The sequence below is a fragment of the Geotrypetes seraphini genome, chromosome 12 (genome assembly GCF_902459505.1).
Source record: "Geotrypetes seraphini chromosome 12, aGeoSer1.1, whole genome shotgun sequence".
NCBI classification, from domain to species: Eukaryota; Metazoa; Chordata; class Amphibia; order Gymnophiona; family Dermophiidae; genus Geotrypetes; species Geotrypetes seraphini.
The window spans coordinates 116,134,294-116,152,474 of NC_047095.1; the positions used below are offsets into that span (position 1 = coordinate 116,134,294).

Sequence of the window (18,181 nt, forward strand, 5' to 3'; positions counted from 1 at the left end):
GGAAGAAGCCACTGCTATTCCAGCGGGGGGGGGGGGGGGAGGGGAGGAAGCCACTGCTATTTGGGGGGGGGAAGAAGCCACTACTATTCCAGGGGGGGAAGAAGCCACTGCTATACCAGTGGGCGGGGGGGGGGGGAGGAGAGGAAGCCACTGCTATTCTGGTGGGGGGGGGGGGAAGAAGCCACTGCTATTCTGGTGGGGGGGGGAAAGAAGCCACTGCTATTCTGGTGGGGGGGGGGGAAGAAGCCACTGCTATTCTGGTGGGAGGGGGGAAGAAGCCACTGCTATTCTGGTGGGGGGGGGAAGAAGCCACTGCTATTCTGGTGGGGGGGGGAAGAAGCCACTGCTATTCCAGCGGGGGGGGGGGGAGGGGAGGAAGCCACTGCTATTCTGGTGGGGGGAAGAAGCCACTGCTATTCCAGCAGGTGGGGGAGGGGAGGAAGCCACTGCTGTTCTGGCGGGGGGGGGGGGGGAAAGAAGCCAAGCCACTGCTATTCCGGCAGGGGGGGAAAAGCCACTGCTATTCTGGTGGGGGGGGTAAGAAGCCACTGCTATTCCTGGGGGGGTAAGAAGCCACTACTATTCCTGCAGGGGGGGGGAGAAGCCACTACTATTCCTGCGGGGGGGGGGACGGGAGGAAGCCACTGCTATTTGGGGGGGACAAGCCACTGCTATTTCAGCGGGGGTGGGGGGGGAGGGAGGAAGCCACTGCTATTCGGGGGGGGAGAAGCCACTGCTATTCCAGAAGGGGGGGAAGAAGTTACTGCTATTCTGGGGGGGGGGGGAAGAAGCCACTGCTATTCCAGCGGGAGGGGGGAAAGAAGCCACTGCTATTCCAGCGGGGGGAGGGGAGGAAGCCACTGCTATTCTGGTGGGGGGGAAGAAGCCACTGCTATTCCAGCGGGAGGGAGGGGAGGAAGCCACTGCTATTCCAGCGGGGGGTGGGAGGGGAGGAAGCCACTGCTATTCCAGAAGGGGGGGAAGAAGCCATTGCTATTCCGGCAGGGGGGGAGGGGAAGAAGCCACTGCTATTCCGGCGGGGGGGGGGGGGGAAAGAAAGCAAAACATTAGCTGCTGCACAGGAGAGAGGGAGACACACGGGTTCCCAGCTCATAGGGCCAAGGACCGGTGGGGGAAGAACAGTACAGGATGCAGCCTAGCACTTTGGAGGCTTTCTTAATAGGGAATTCTGTTTATCCAATTGTTGGGTCTGAGTTTCGCTGTTTTTGTAAGCCAATTTGTAGAAAACTTTTGTGCGCGTGACAGTTTAACGTGGCTAAGATTATTGTCATGCTATTTATATAGGCCTTCCTAAATATGACCTATGAAATGACAACAGAGTCAGAATGGTTATGTATAGAAAGCTGTGGGACTGAGTTCAATGGCTACCAAAACAGGTTCATCTTCAATACTGTAAGGTGTGCTGTTTTTCAAGTTCTTCAGGAGTTAGGACCCCAATATTTGATGGGGTTCTTGCAGCAGCTTAAGCCAAGTCATCAATTGTGATCAAGTGGTTTGGGACATTTGGCTTTGCCTGATGCAAGAGAGTTTTACTGGTATAGTACCAGGTTTGTGGAACAAGTAAGTTGCTGTGGGAACTGAAAGCTGTTGAAAACATGACTATTTGTATGATATGTTTTTTGTTTATCTTAGGGTTGGCAGAGGAGATAGGAACTTGGGGGGGGAGTTGTCAGTGCGAGTGTGTCAAGATAGAAATAATTTATGAATTTTTCGTTATACCCCATGCTGTATGGCTTTTTGCTAGAACCTGCAGGTTGTAAGATTGTGTATTAAATTCAGTGATGCTCCATAAGAAGCTTTTTGGATGTAAACTTCTCTGTTGTGCTTTTCTTAAGAGCAGTATACCAAAGTCATTAAACCATAAATCATATTTCTTCTTGCCATGACTCCCAGTGTGATGTGAGCAATTGTTCAAGCAAGTGCAGATTCCAGCACTCTGGAGCTGAATGGGACCATTCAGCGTAGCCCTTTCATCGTGGCCGTTTCTGTACGGCCCTTTCATCATGGCTGTTTCAGTGCGGGACAAGCCTTTCATTGCTGCCATTTCATCATTTGCCCATTTCATCACAGTTCGCAGCATTGATGTTACAATTAAATTGTTGGCTTAGTAGCTCTCTCTCCTTTCTCCTTCCTTTTACCGGCACGTTCCCCCTTCCCCCTAAAGATACCTTCTTTTCTCCTTCCTTTTACTGGTACATTCTCCCTCCTTTCTCCTTCCGGGGCAAAGCATTCTAGTGGAGGGGGGGTGATGGGCAATGCTCCCCCAACGCTGTATCATCAGCTTAGTAGCTCTCCCTCTTATGGGGGTTGGGATAAGGGGGCAAAGCCATCCCCAATGCTGAATTGTCTTAGTAGCTCTCTCTCATCCGGGAGGGGGGGGGAGGCAAGGGCGGGCAATGAACCCCAATGCTGAATTGGCTTAGTAGCTCTTCCTCTTCCAGGAGGGCAATGGTTAGTACTCTCCCTTTCTTGGGGGGTGGGGGTGAAGATTAGTAGCTCTCTCTCTTCTGGAGGGGCAAGGGGGCCTATGCCCCCCCCCCCCCCCAACTATACTACCTTTCTTCTTCCTTTTACCGGCAGAACTGCTGTCGGAACTCTCCCCTGTGCTGTTAAGAGCTCTTTCAGATCATGTTGAAATGGTCACGGTAAAACAGCCACGCAGAATTGGGTGCACTGAATCAGCTGCAATGAACTGGCCACACTGAACCAGCTGTGATGAACCATCTTAGTCCTCTCTGGCGAATGGGCATTTCAGCTCTTGCTTCTTACTTAGGATTCTCAGCTGGCTTCATCTCAGCTATACACTACAGTACTGTAGCAAATGATATTGCACTAGTAATAAAAACCCTGGTTTTTGTAAATGTGGGGAGAATAATTTCTGTTTTTGTTTTGTTTGATTTATTTTTGCGAGGTGGATTGGTAATCTGGTTTACAGTCATAATCACCATCAATATGACTTCTCTTGTTCACAGACAGAACATCTGAAATGGCCTTCACCACCAGCAGCAGTGGTAGCCTTGGTGATAGAATGAACAGCCGAACCACTCCAGCATGCCATGCCGATGCCAATGAAAAGGAAGAGCAGGAAGATTTAACAGTATGCCTTCTTTTTCTTTGCTCTCCTTGTATAAATTTCCTATAGCTGACTTCTGGCAAAAGATTCAGGTATTCTTGGGATTATTTGAATTTACATCCCATTACACTATGGTGTTTATATACCGAGATGCCAAGTTATCCAGCTCCAGTCTGAAAATTTTTGACCAGTCCTGGTTTTGAACTTACATTGCAAAGTGTTGTAGTGTTTGATCCTATCCATTAAAATCAGTGTTGCAAGTCCCATTATGCACCTGGATAAGGTGATCAGAAATCCAGGTCATCACCCTGGAATTAAGACGTATGGGGACAGATTTAAAGATCTTAACATGTATACTTTGGAGAAAACATGGGAGAGGAGAGATATGATAAGAGATGTTTAAATACTTATGTAGCATACATGTACATGAGGCGAGTCTCTTTCATTTGAAAGGAAGCTCAGGAATGAGAGGGCATAGGATGAAGTTAAAAGAGGTGATAGACTCAGGAGTAATCTAAGGAAATACTTTTCTACACAAAGGATGGTAGATGCAAGGAATAGCCTCCTGGTAGAGGTGGTGGAGACAAAGAAGTTGGACTTGGGAGAATCCCTAGACATGGTGTACCTGGACTTCAGTAAAGCATTCGATAGCGTCCCTCACCGTAGGCTGTTGAGCAAGATGAAATCAATGGGATTGGGAGAAACGTTAACTGCATGGGTCAAGGATTGGCTAAGTGGTAGACTTCAGAGGGTGGTGGTTAACGGTACCCTCTCTAAAACGTCAGAAGTGACAAGCGGTGTACCGCAGGGCTCAGTCTTGGGCCCGCTACTTTTCAACTTATTCATAGGGGACCTGACTCAGGGGCTTCAAGGTAAAATAACACTATTTGTGGACGACGCAAAATTATGTAACATAGTGAGCAGCTCCAATTTACATGATAGTATGATGCAGGACCTGTTTTGTTGGAACGTTGGTCTTCGACCTGGCAGCTGGGCTTCAACGCCAAGAAATGTAAGGTCATGCACCTCGGCAGTAGAAATCCGTGCAGAACTTACACCTTAAATGGTGAGACCTTAGCTAGGACTGTAACAGAACGAGATTTGGGAGTGACTATCAGTGCAGATATGAAAGCTGCCAATCAAGCGGAGAAGGCTTCATCTAAGGCAAGACAAATGTTAGGTTGCATCCGCAGAAGTTTCGTCAGCCGGAAGCCTGAGGTCATCATGCCGTTGTACAGAACCATGGTGAGACCACATCTGGAATATTGTGTGCAATTCTGGAGGCCATATTACCGTAAAGATGTGCTAAGAGCAGAGTCAGTTCAGCGGATGGCCACCAGGATGGTCTCGGGACTCAAGGATCTCTCATACGAAGAGAGATGAACAACTTGCGGATCTACTCTCTCGAGGAACGTAGGGAGAGGGGAGACATGATTGAGACATTTAAATACATCACTGGACGTATCGAGGTGGAAGAAGATATTTTCCTTCTCCAAGGACCCTCAGCCACAAGAGGGCATCCGCTTAAACTCAGGGGCGGGAAATTTCATGGCGACACCAGAAAGTATTTCTTCACTGAAAGAGTGGTTGATCATTGGAATAAGCTTCCGATACAGGTGATCGAGGCCAACAACGTGCAAGATTTTAAGGGTAAATGGGATGCCCATGTGGGATCCCTGAGAGGGTGGAGTTAAGAATGGGCCATTTGGAGCGGGGTCTCTAGAGCAGACTTAGGGTGTGGGTCTGTGGAGTGGGCAGACTTGATGGGCTTTGGCCCTTATCTGCCGTCATTTTCTATGTTTCTAAAGACTGTGTCTGAATTTAAGAAAGCATGGAACAAGTATGTAGATCTCTTAGGGAGAGGAGGAGATGGATGCTGTGGAAGGGCTGAATGTATGGGCCATTTGGCCTTTATCTGCCATCTTGTTTCTTTTTTTTTTTTTTTTAAGAATCATTTTTATTTTTCAAAATAAATATACAAAGTATACAGATAATTATTATAAATATACAAAAGATAACTCAAACATGAAACAGACTAGTTGTACATATCACAGTTAATAAGCAGGGAGATAGTATTGTTTATAAGCCAAATACAACCAGTGTCACATGTTAAACAAATCCAGCAGGGCCAGTACATATAATTTCAGCTGAAAATATACATGCGAAACATGGAAGAGAGTTCCCAATGAGCATCACACATGATTTAATTAAATAAGAAGTGACTCAATATATATTTTATGGATATTACATTCAAGTAATTTATGTCAATGGTGTAAATCACAATAAAGTTGAGCAGGTCTCCATACTCTGAAAAATGAGCTAATAGTTATGTTTCTAACTAGGTAACTTGGCATCTCTGTTTATAAAGACAGGGCCTGTGCTTTTCAGATAATCACAAAACCTGGTCTAGTGTAAAATTTGTAGGTCTTACTGTTCTGGAACTCAGAATTAAACAAACAAAAAACAGATATAGAAGCAGTTAAGCCCAGATTTTTTTTGCTGTAATATTCTGTGGCTGAAGGTGGAGAGAGACATGCTCAGTATGCAGAGTCAGACAGTGAAGCTCACATATCTAAAGTGCAATCCAGTCACATGCATTACTGGCAGAAGAGTACAATCAGTTTTTAACTCAAACCAACAGAGAGCAGAGCGTTTTGGAATAGGAATATTACTAACATTCAAAACTCTTGATACTAATGAGCCTCAATTCATAAATAAAGTCCTTATTCCATATAGTACCTCACGTTCTCTATGATCAACCAACCATAAACTCTTAACGATTCCCTCCTTAAAAGTTATTGGAACCCGCCGACAAGATCTGTTCTCTGTATCAGCGCCGCAACTCTGGAATTCATTACCATTACAGTTAAGAGATGAAAATAACTTTAGCGATTTTAAAAAGAATTTAAAATGCTTTTTATTTAAGGATGCTTTTAACTTATAAATTACTTTTGAGCTCTTCCTCTTTCCCTTTCTTCTTCTTTTCCACGCTTTTTTTCCTAATTCTTCCTTTTTTATGTTGATATCTTTTTCATTATTGTATAAATTTATTAGCCCATTATATATACTTGCTATGTAAATCCTTCTTTTTTTTTTTTAAATTGTATTCATTGTATAAATTGCTAGTTTTATAGTATCTTATATGTTATTTCTTATTTTAATATTATGTTTAATTATATGTCACTTTTATATATTGTAATTCGCTTAGAAACAATTTTAATTAAGCAATTAATCAAATATAAATAAAACTTGAAAACTTGAGCACCAAGAAGTCACAGATCACAGCGCAGAGTCACAATAACAAAGGCCATGAGGAAGGCAGAGATTGTAACTGTATATCCTGAAGACAGCATATACCAGTACTCTCACTCTTTCAGAAACACATCTAATGACATGGTGACATGGATAACCGCGGGAAACCATCCCGTGTCATTCTTTAGTGTCTATCGCAACCTCAGTCCTTCTACACCAGCATTCTTCAATGCAAGGCTTGAGGGTCAGTGGTTGTGCCCGTTCATACTCTGATTATTCCCTCTCTCCATAAAGAATGACACGGGGATTGCTTCCTATAGTTATCCACAGGGATGGGGATCGTGACAAATTCTATCACCATATCATTCTCTATAATCAGCACTCTTATTATTCCAGGTATACAGCTAAGTCATCCAGATCTTCTAAATCACATTGAATCTAACCAGGCTTTAGTTAGTTCAATAAAAAAGATCACTTGGATTTTTTTCGTTTTGTTTAATTTCTTTTTATTTCCAAGTTTCAAGTTTATTAATAAATTTGATAAATCGCCTATTAGAATCACTAAGCGATGTACAAAATCAAAATAGAGTATAATAAAAAGAAACAAACATTTAACAGTGTACTTTCATCAAAAACAAACATGAGTTGGGAGGGAAAGAATAAAAGTTACAATTTTCAATTTAAGGTAGAAAAAATGGAAAAAACAAGAGGGTAAGGGGTAGTTAAATCACAGCATGATTTAGATTCTCACTAAACATTTAAATATTAAAAGCATCTTTAAATAAATAAGATTTTAAAAGTTTTTTGAATATTGTAACGTCTTTTTCGTTTCTAATATATTGTGGCAGGGCGTTCCACCATTGAGGTCCCATCACAGAGAATATGTCAGATCTTCTTGTTCCAATAATTTTCAGAGAGGGGACTGTAAGGAAATTTTGACCAGATGAGCGGAGTGAGCGTTGAGAACTGTGAGGTATTAATAGTCTAGATATAAATTGAGGTTCGTTGAAGGCTAGAGTTTTAAAGATGAGCAGTATTATTTTAAAGGTGATTCTATGACCAATTGGAAGCCAGTGAGCATCTATTAACAATGGTGAGACATGATCGTATTTCCTAGCATTATATATTAATTTAATGGCAGTGTTTTGTATCAGCTGAAGTCTCCTTTTTTCTTTCTGTGTAATGTTAAGGAGAAGTGCGTTGCAGTAGTCGAGTTTTGCTATGATTAAAGAATGGATTAGTACCACATATTATCTTTGGATTAGTACCACATATTATCTTTAGGAGTGGACTAGTACGGCTGCCATACTATTTCTCTCTGTTTAATTCAAAATCAAATAAGCGTCTTTCCAGACAGAGGCCTCTTTTCTTTGTGACACCATGACAACTTCATGAAGGCATGGGAGAAGCACAAAAGATTCCTAGTTTCATTAAAGCGAGGCCTAGGAGAAGCATAGAGGATTTCTAGTTTCAATAAAGCAAAACAAAACTATAAACATGCACTAGTGTCATGTTTAAGGATCCCCTGGGGCTGGCCTAATAGCTTGATATCTGGCTTAAGTCAACTGCTTCTGATGGTGATGCCTCAGTCATTGCACAATGGTGACACCTACAGATTAGATTTAGGATACATGATTACGCAGATTTAGAAGGAGCCCTAATGCATGGTGCCTGCTTGATGACTTCCTCTATAGCAGGGGTCTCAAAGTCCCTCCTCGAGGGCCGCAATCCAGTCGGGTTTTCAGGATTTCCCCAATGAATATGCATGAGATCTATGTGCATGCACTGCTTTCAATGCATATTCATTGGGGAAATTCTGAAAACCCGACTGGATTGCGGCCCTCAAGGAGGGACTTTGAGATCCCTGCTCTATAGGGCTAAGTAAGCAGGGAAGGAATTATAAAAGAAAAGAAAAAAAATCTCCTGGTAGTTTTGAGCAAAATCATGGCTGTAGGCTCTAGCCTTGGCTCCAATCAAGCTAAAAGCCCAAAGGAGCAGAAAAAAACTGACCAAAGAAGAATTCCAAAGCAGATAATATGAAATGTTAGAGGTTTTAGCAAAAAAATTCAGGCAACCCCACAACAGGATCGGTCTGTCAGGCTGCAGTGATAGACTCAGCTAGCAGCTGGGTCTAACTGGTAGGTTTTGCATACAATAGTAATGAGAAATACTACTGGTAACTCAGATAACATAACTATACTTTATTTGTATACCGCAAAATTCCTTTTGGTTCGATGCGGTTACAGAAAGTGGATACAATAAAGAAGAGAAAAAAATTTTAACATTAAAAGTTAATTGAGCCATTTAGATACAATACAGAGGCACAAGGAAATTCCCTATCTGTCCCAGATAGAGATCACAACGTAAGCTAAAGTGCCAAGGAAGAGGTGGAATATGAAACAACTGTGATCACAGCCTGCATCTAAAGGCAGACGGACAAGCATCAAAAACAACAAAGCAAGTTATGTTTAAATGATTTTTTATTATTCCAGCAGTAAGAAGCAAATACAAACAGTAGTACCATTCAGAAAATAACATTTTCAACAATATAATCAGTTCCCCTCCCATCCCCCCCTCCCCTCCCCTCCCCAAGAATCCATGGCCAGTCCAACAGCTGAGAGTGGGAATAAAATCTTAAAGATTCAAAAGTCTACTGCGAGCACGCGGTGTGAGGTCCTGCCAGAAGTGCTCCCACACCTGACAAAATTTGCGACCCGGGCCAAGAGTCAAGTCTCCCATCATGCGTGTCTCCAGTGTTGCGTGCACTATCATTAGGGATCTCCATTGTGCATATGATGGGGGATCACGGGAGAGCCAGTTGGAGAGGATGGCTTTTTTTCCCATCAAAAGGGCTCTGGAGAGAAATGCTGACATTCCCCTGGGTTTGGGTGAGGTTCTATTATAAAATCCAAATAACGCCCTTGGTTGCGGAAGCCATCGCCGTCCCCAAAGCGATGTGGTATATAGGCCAAGATGTCTCCAAAACTGTTGGATTGCGGGGCAGGCCCAAAACATGTGACTCAAAGATGCGTGAGCCTGGTTGCATTTCGAGCAAGAATGCGACGCAGTAATCCCCATCCGGGCTGCACATTCCGGTGGAATGTAAAGTCTAAGAACAATTTTCAATTGCATTTCCCAGTGAATAATATTGGGTGACACCTTCTGAATGTTCTTCAGGACCCGTTGTAACTGTTGAGCAGTCAACTGGCAATGCAAGTCCTCAGCCCACGCTGTCGCTAATATATCCAGATTCGTACTTGGTTGGCAATCCCGGATCCCCACAATATGAAATCGTAGAGGAATCCTCTGTGGGGCTGAAAGGCTGAAGAGTTCCGAAAGTGCCTCCCTGCAGACTTCAGTAAGGGCAGCCACTGGGAGGGACTGAACATAGTGATGGATCTGGTAATAGGCGAAGAGATCATTAGCCTGTAGGTCAAAAGTTCGTTGCAGCTCGGCAAATGTGACCAGGCTCCCCTCCTCCGAAAACAGGTGGAAAAGATATTGTAGACCTTGTGCTTGCCACCTAAGAAAGGTGGCATTTTGCATGCCCGGCTGGAAAGCTCCATTGCCCAGTATAGGCAAATATAAAGACACCCTAGAAGACAATTTGGCTGTTTTACAGACCCATCTCCATGTCCTTCTGGCCGGCGTAAAAATGGGGTAATGAGACACCAAAGGACGCATCCTCGGATCCGCCACATGTAGAAAATAGCTCACATGGAACGGAGCCAGCAAAGATAACTCCAGTGGTGTAGCAGAAAAATCAGAAGTTCCTCTAAACCAGTAACAATAAAGCAAGTTAAAGATAACACAAGACACTATACTATCAAGAACAAATACAGAGAGGAATATGGGCGAAAACAAAATGAAGTCCATGAAGATGATCCCATCAGTCCACCAGGGGAGACAGCACACCATCCATTCTGAGCAAGGCCAGCCCTCAGAAGCAGAAGCCAGCTCAGAGTCTACCATGGTGAGAGGAATTCAACAGTCAGAGACAGCAGGAAGAAGATAGGCCACAGATCCCTTGAAGTCCCGGATTGCAGGAGAATGACACACAACCATCACTCGAAGGCACCAGCAATGGAGTCAAGTCAATGTCGGAGGCCCGATGACAATCTAAACTCCCATATACAAGAACAGCTTCAGCCACATTCTCATCATAAATAACAAATTTTTTATTGATATGTATTCTATATCCTCAACAAAAGCATTAGCAAGCCAAGAACAAATCTTGTTATGTGTCCAACTTTGATAAACTATGCATTCCTTGAAAGTGTTGACAGCATCACGAATTGCAATTGTTAACCATATCTTGTATTCCAGAGATGGAAATTCCAAAAATTCGTCAATGGCTTCAAATAGGTCATTGATTGAGATAAAATAAGTCAGCTGTGGGAAGACCCTTGGTGTCGCAAAAGCAACAGGGGCATGAGCTCGTTCCCTGTCTAAGCTTGATCATCTTTTTAACGGAGGAAGGCCAGCTTATCCATTAGGCAGACTAGATGAGTGCCTAGGGCAGCAGCTTCTTGGTGAACAAAGTACAGCTATCATCTCTCAGTACAGGGCTCAGCTCTCCAGAACTGCTGGAGGAAGATTCAGTGGACTTGCCAAAATATGCACTCATACAAAACTGCACTCCACAATCCCACACCAACAGATGGAAGGGCAAGTCCTCCTCACAGAATCCTCTTCCAGTGTGGTATACAGTCTCCAAGAAAATCTTGACCACACCATGTGATTTGGCAAATGTGCAAGGTAAGTCAACTTACAACATGAGCTGGTTTACTATCACCTTTCTTCGCTTGGTGGCAGCCATTTTGTGCTTACCTCAGCCATCAAAAAAAAACCAACCCATCACACATTCTGTACAATCACAAAAATCAAAAGGGCTGTTTTAAATTCTTTTTTTCCTTGAAAATGTATTGAAAGTTTTAGAAAATACAAATGCAAAAGGGAAAATGGTACACAAGAAAAGTACAATAGTCAATAATGTACAGACAAAGTGTTGGTATCATATGAAAAGTACATCAATGTAAGTGAGGAAGAGGTATAATATATAACACTCAAGAATCCCAAATCTAATACAGGTAGGGACAGAAAAAAAGAAGGATGAGTAGACAGGGGAGGAAAGGAAAGAAAAAAAGGAGGAAGGGCAAGATAGAATCGGTAGGAGGGAAAGGAGAAGCTATCTAGGAAAGGGAGGAAGAGGAGAGGGGCAAGAAAGAAAAGGAAGAGGGAAAGAGATCCTCAGAGGCCTGGAAAAAAGAAAAGGAAGGAAGAAGAAGACATTTTAAATTCTTATAGTATCCACAATCCCTTCAACATAGAACAGTTCCTCTGGCTTGTTAAATGTCCCAAAATTTAGCTCAGAGCAAAACAGTTTCAAAAAGAACAGACAAAGCATGAAACCCCCCCCCAAAAAAAAACAAAACCTCTTCGTTAAGGAAGTGTTTCTTCAGTCCTGGGAACAGCAGTGCAACAACCCACTTCCATGCATTCTACTGGAGTAAGTTCAGGTGAAGCACTCAACCTCCATTGGTTCTGAGCCATTGTCCTCTGACAATTGGCAAACTTCCTCAGGACTGAGCATCTCCATATATAATAATAATTTTATTCTTATATACCGCCATACCCATCGAGTTCTAGGCGGTTCACAACAATTACATTAGGATCCGCATTGACATGCCGATTTACAAACAATATATTGGATTTGCAACACCTTCAGCCGAACATGGCTGAAGAAGCGGAAGTGGGAAGGAGAGAAGGAAGAAAGCGAACAATAGAGGGGGGGGGAAGGGCCGATTTACCACGATTTATTGGATTTACAGCAACTTTAGCTGAACTTGGCTGATGAAGAAGGAAGCAGGTAGGGGAGCAGGAAGACAGCGATCAATAATGGGGGGGAATGGGTCGAACGTGTGGACAGGTAATTCTGGAAAGGGGGCGTTACGGGGCGTGTTTGTTGAATAGGTAAGTTTTGAGTGTTTTTCTGAAGTCGAGGTAAGTGGGGGCCTCGAGAATCATTTGGGCGATCCATGGGTTCATCTTGGCTGCTTGGAAGGCGAAGGTTTTGTCTGCTGCTTGCTGTGTGGACTCGGAGCTTCTCTCTCAGATCTGCTCTTTTTGGCTGCCCCTGGGTCTCTGGATTTCCCAGCCTCAAGAGCTGTGAATGCTGCTGGGACACGCCCAGCCCTGCGCGAGGGAGGGCTGCTGCTCAGCTTTGACTGCCTGTCGGCCAGCTTAGCCAGCAACCTCAGCAGTGCTGTACTTAAAGGGGCCATGCCCTGTTTTCCCCGGCTAGGTTTGGAACTGGTTTTAGGCACCTCCTTAACAGCAGGGCTGGGGCTAAGCTCAGCGCAGGTTTTAACTCGGGTGCTTTGAGTGTTTGTTGTGCACTGGTCAGATCTAACTAGCTTTACGGGAGTATTCCTAATTCTGTCAGGCTTGTGACAATATTAAGTAAATATGTACTCTTGCAGACTTATCTGCCCAAGAGGGTGGTGTAGATGTGTTGCCTTGAATAAGGCATGATATCTTAGCAGCAGTCATGCTTTCTGACCGAAAGATAGGATATGGACAGAAATAACATTGGGTAGAATTGACAAAATCTGTAGGTCTTTTTCTACCGCCATCCGGTATGGATATGTGAATTTGGATTTAGCTTATGTAGTTCAAGGTGAGTTGGAGGAACAAGTTCATCAGGTTTGGCATGCAGGAGGATGTGAACATCTCGGTCGAGTTCGAAAAGCAGAGATGATACCTGGTGAAATTTGGCGGCCTAGCAGTGAAGTCATCTCAATCTGGACTTTAATCCGACTGTTCTGATTTATATTTTCACTTTTTTTTTTCCAGTTTATGTTTTATTGTTAATTTCATTCATTGATTTGTCCCTTGTTTTGTTTTATTTTTAACATTTAAATTTCTCCAAAATTCTACTGCTCAATGGTTCCTCCTTTCTGCAGCTATTCCTATCTCTCTTCTTTTCTACCTTTCAAAGTCCTTAGATCAATGTAGTCTTGTTAGAATGTTTATTTTCTTATTTTTTCTTCTATTTCTATTTCTTACTTTTATTACTCAACTAATTGTTATTTTTCCAGGTACTTCAGTTAGATTGTGAGCCTTCGGGACAGTAAGGGAATTTCTAAGTACCTATTCTTTATTTATTTATCTTATTTTTATTGTATCCTTTAATGTATATTTCTTTGTAAACCTATATTACTTATAATTTTAATGCACACTATTGTCTATTTTCTGTAAACCGCTTAGAATCCTAATGGAGTTTAGCGGTATATAAGAAATAAATTACATTACATTATATTCAGGTTTACAATCTGAGTTTGTCCCTAAGGCATTGGAGGGTTAAGTGACGAGCAGTAATATTTCAACTGAGCTTCCCTGCTTCTCGGTGTGGTGCGCAAACCTCAAAGCTAGCCACTAACCACTCTGTTTGCTAACTGTAAACTGTTGATTACAGATATAGTGCAAGGGTAACATATTTTTTTTGGCTTGGTAGTTTGTTTTGTTCCTTTGGGTTTTCAGTTCAGTTAGAAATGACAGGTTCAATGTTCAAAATGATTTAAACCAGTGGTTCCCAACCCTGTCCTGGAGGACCAGCAGGCCAGTCGGGTTTTCAGGCTAGCCCTAATGAATATGCATGGAGCAGATTTGCATGCCTTTCCGTTCCATTATATGCAAATATCTCTCATGCATAGTCATTAGGGCTAGCCTGAAAACCCGATTGGCCTAGTGGTCCTCCAGGACAGGGTTGGGGACCACCAGTTAGTCAGGTTTTCAGGACATCCCTAATGAATAGGCATGGAGCAGATTTGCAGGCCCGCCTCCTCCATTATATGCAAATCTCTCTCATGCATAGTCATTAGGGCTAGCCTGAAAACCCGATTGGCCTAGTGGTCCTCCAGGACAGGGTTGGGGACCACCAGCCAGTCAGGTTTTCAGGACATCCCTAATGAATAGGCATGGAGCAGATTTGCAGGCCCGCCTCCTCCATTATATGCAAATCTCTCTCATGCATAGTCATTAGGGCTAGCCTGAAAACCCGATTGGCCTAGTGGTCCTCCAGGACAGGGTTGGGGACCACCAGCCAGTCAGGTTTTCAGGACTTCCCTAATGAATAGGCATGGAGCAGATTTGCAAGCCCGCCTCCTCCATTATATGCAAATCTCTCTCATGCATAGTCATTAGGGCTAGCCTAAAAATCCGATTGGCCTATTGGTCTTCCAGGACAGGGTTGGGGACCACTGATTTAAACAGCCACTCCTGGTCATTTAAATAGCCTGTCCAGGGCTAACCAGCCAGTTTCAACGGCATGTAACTGGATAGAGCCACTGAAAATGCCTGGTTAGCATCCAAACCAAAACTGGCTATTTTGTGAGCATTCCAGGATCGGAGTCGGCACTTAGATCAGGGGTGTCAAAGTCCCTCCTCGAGTTTTCAGGATTTCCCCAATGAATATGCATGAGATCTATTTGCATGCACTGCTTTCATTGTATGCTAATAGATCTCATGCATATTCATTAGGGAAATCCTGAAAACCCGACTGGATTGCGGCCCTCGAGGAGGGACTTTGACACCCCTGACTTTAGATGGTTAAGTGCTGATCTTCAGGTAGGATAACTGTATAAATAGGACCGCATAAAAGTCAATTCTGTCTTTATGTAGTTCTTCATAGACAGTTAAGTACTAAATATCGCATTTGACCAACTACATTTTCGCTAGCACTGTATACCTGGAAATTCAATGCCAGAGCCTGGACGTAGCCCAGCATTGAATTTCTGGGTATGACGCTGGCAGTGGTCAGCAAAATGCTGATTGCCACCAGCTGAATATCAGGCTGGACGTTTCTTGGCCTAAGGTGCCGTGAACTTTAATTTGCAAGCTGAGCTACAAACATGTAACTTTAAGCAGACAGTAACATAGTAAATGACGACAGATAAAGACCTGTGTACAATTCTGGAGATTAGACCTTCAAAAAGATATAAAAAGGATGGAGTCAATCCAGAGGAAGGCTACTAAAATGGTCCGTGGTCTTCATCATAAGGCATTTGGGGACAGACTTAAAGATCTCAATATGTGTACTTTAGAGCAGTGGTCTCCAACTCAAACTCTTTGCAGGGCCACATTTTGGATTTGTAGGTACTTGGAGGGCCGCAGAAAAAATAGTTAATATCTTATTAAAGAAATGACAATTTTGCATGAGGTAAAGCTCTTTATAGTTTATAAAGCTTCTCTCTCCCCCTCCCTGAAGGCCTGCATGTTCCCCTCTCTTTGCAGCGTCCTCCAGCTTCCCCCTGGCCTTCCAGTCTTAGTTTCAGCTAATTACCGCAGCCTGCAGAGACGATCACCGGTGCTGTAGCATTCCTTGCAGGCTGCCATCGGCCTCCGCAGCACGTTCCCTCTGCCACGATCCTGACCCTCCTCTGACGTCAGGGGCAGGATCGCGGCAGAGGGAAAGTGCTGCTGGGGATGATGGCAGCCTGCAACGATCACTACAGCACCGGCAACCCTCTCTGCAGGCTGCGGTAATTATCTGAAGGTAAGAATGGGAGGCCAGGGGGGAAGCCGGAGGACACTGCAAAGAGCGGGCAGCACTAGTACAGACGCGGGCCGCAAAATAGTACCTGGCGGGCCGCATGTGGCCCCCGGGCCGCGAGTTTAGAGGAAAGGCGGGAGAGGGGAGATATGATAGAGACGTTTAAATACCTACGTGGCGTAAATGCACATAAGTCTAGTCTCTTTCATTTGAAAGGAAGCTCTGGAATGAGAGGGAATAGGATGAAGTTAAGAGGCTCTGGAATAATCTAAGAGGAAATACTTTTTTACAGAAAGGGTAGTAGATGCGTGGAACAGTCTCCCGGAAGAAGTGGTGGAGACAGAGACCGTGTCTGAATTCAAGAAAGCCTGGGATAGGCACGTGGGATCTCTTAGAGAGAGGAAGAGATAATGGTTACTGTGGATGGGCAGATTGGATGGGCCATTTGGCCTTTAGCTGCCATCATGTTTCTATCTAGTCTGCCCAACAGTCTCATTCATTCTCAAGGCAATGTTGAAACAACAAACCAGAAATTTTTCATTTTACTTGCTAAGTTCCAGTATAAGATGTCTTCCCCCCCCCCCAAGATAGATAGGACTTGTACTTAGACATATTGATTGTGGTATAAAATACACATAATTGCACCTGATCCTTCTTGCTGCATATGGGATGAAGACTGAAGAAGTCTGCAAAGCATCAGTTATACTGCCTCATTGCTGGAGTCGCCATCAAAGCTAACTCCAGCCCCTCCTGATCCATGTTGTCATATACTGGACCCAGACCATAGAAGTTCAAGTTTCAAGTTTATTAAAATTTTGATAAAACGCAAATCAAGACTTCTAAGTGTTTTACAATTTGTATTAAAAAGGGGGAGACAATAAACAAATAAATACCCACGGAACTACATAGTACCTTGGATTACGAGTATAATTCGTTCCAGGACCATGTTCGTAATCCAAAATGCTCGTTTATCAAAGCGAGTTTCCCCATAGGAAATAATGGAAACTCGCTTTGATGTGTTCCACCCCCCCCCTGAAAACCGGCATTGCTCCCCTCGAAGGCCCCCCCCCCCCTGTGATCAGGCACCCCCCCCGCGATCCGGCACCCCCCCGACGCGATCGGGCATCCCCCTGCCTTGAACTAGCACCCCCCCCGACGCGCTTGGGCACCCCCCCTGCCACGATCCGACCCCCCCGCCACGATTGGGCAGCCCCCCGACACGTGAACTCGCAGCCCTTGAGCATGCGCAGATGCTCAAGGCCCAGCAGACGAGGAGGCCGATCTTCAAGAGTGCCCAGATGAGGGTAAGAAGCGGCGGGGGGGTGCCCAATTGTGTCGGGGGGGATGTTGGATCGTGTCGGGGGGTGCCCAATCGTGGCGGGGGGGTCGAATTGTGGTGGGGGGTGTCCATTCGCGTCGGGGGGGGGTGCCGGTTCGAGGCAGGGGGGATGCCCGATCGCGTCGGGGGGGTGCCGGATCGCAGGGGGGTGCCGGATTGCGGGGGGTTTCCCGTAAATCGAGCCATGCTTGGTTTCCGAGGCACTGATTTTGCAAATGTTTTGCTCGTCTTGCAAAACACTTGCACTCGTAAACCAAGGTACCACTGTATACTTGGGAGAACTACAAATTATGAGTAAAGAGTACATAAAAGGTAAACCACAATAGGGAAAATAGGGAATAAGAATTATTTAACCACTTTGGCTGTAACCAAGTCTGTTTAACAGTCAAATGCGTCTTGGAATAGATAACTCTTTAGAATTCCCTTAAATGTATCTAAATTTTTTTCTGCCCGGATATAAAGAGGTAAGGAATTCCATATCGTAGGTGCCGTAATTGCGATTGAGGTGGCCCGACGTGTGCTAATGATTTTCAAAGATGCTGTATGAAGAAGATGCTGCACAGATGGCACCTGCAGCCATAAGGGCTATTGGGGTTGTAGACAGGTGGGTCTGGTAGGTTTTAGGGGTGTTTTGGGGTATAAGGGAGTTGTGGCGAGATGTTTACGTGGCATCCTTTTTGTGAAGTTCACAGCAGTGCCCTGTAAGGTGCCCGACTACTCTGTTGCCATGTCTGGGTAACCAGTCCATCATTTTGCTGACCCCTCCCACGTCCAAAAGGTCTTGTTCTAAGCGTTTTTGACTTGGACATTTTTTTGGACGAGAATGGGGTATAAAAATAGACGTCTTAGAGGTCTGGATGATCATACGGATGGATGTACAAGTAGAAAATTCTCAAAAAAAAAAAAGAAAATTGAGGACGTATTTTTCGAGAATGGACTTTGA

The 18,181-nt window shown here is 44.3% G+C and overlaps 1 protein-coding gene across 3 annotated transcripts in view; it reads left to right on the plus strand.

The window, feature by feature from the left end:
• Nucleotides 1-1,092: 1,092 nt before the first annotated feature.
• MSH5 (mutS homolog 5) overlaps nucleotides 1,093-18,181 on the plus strand; it is a 94,565-nt gene continuing 77,476 nt past the window's right edge. For all 3 annotated transcript variants that reach the window (XM_033915212.1, XM_033915211.1, XM_033915213.1), the window contains exons 1-2: nucleotides 1,093-1,581; nucleotides 2,994-3,118. In XM_033915212.1, the coding sequence (XP_033771103.1) occupies nucleotides 3,008-3,118 (111 nt within the window). In that variant the 5' untranslated portion in view covers nucleotides 1,093-1,581; nucleotides 2,994-3,007. The remainder of the gene's footprint in view (nucleotides 1,582-2,993; nucleotides 3,119-18,181) is intronic.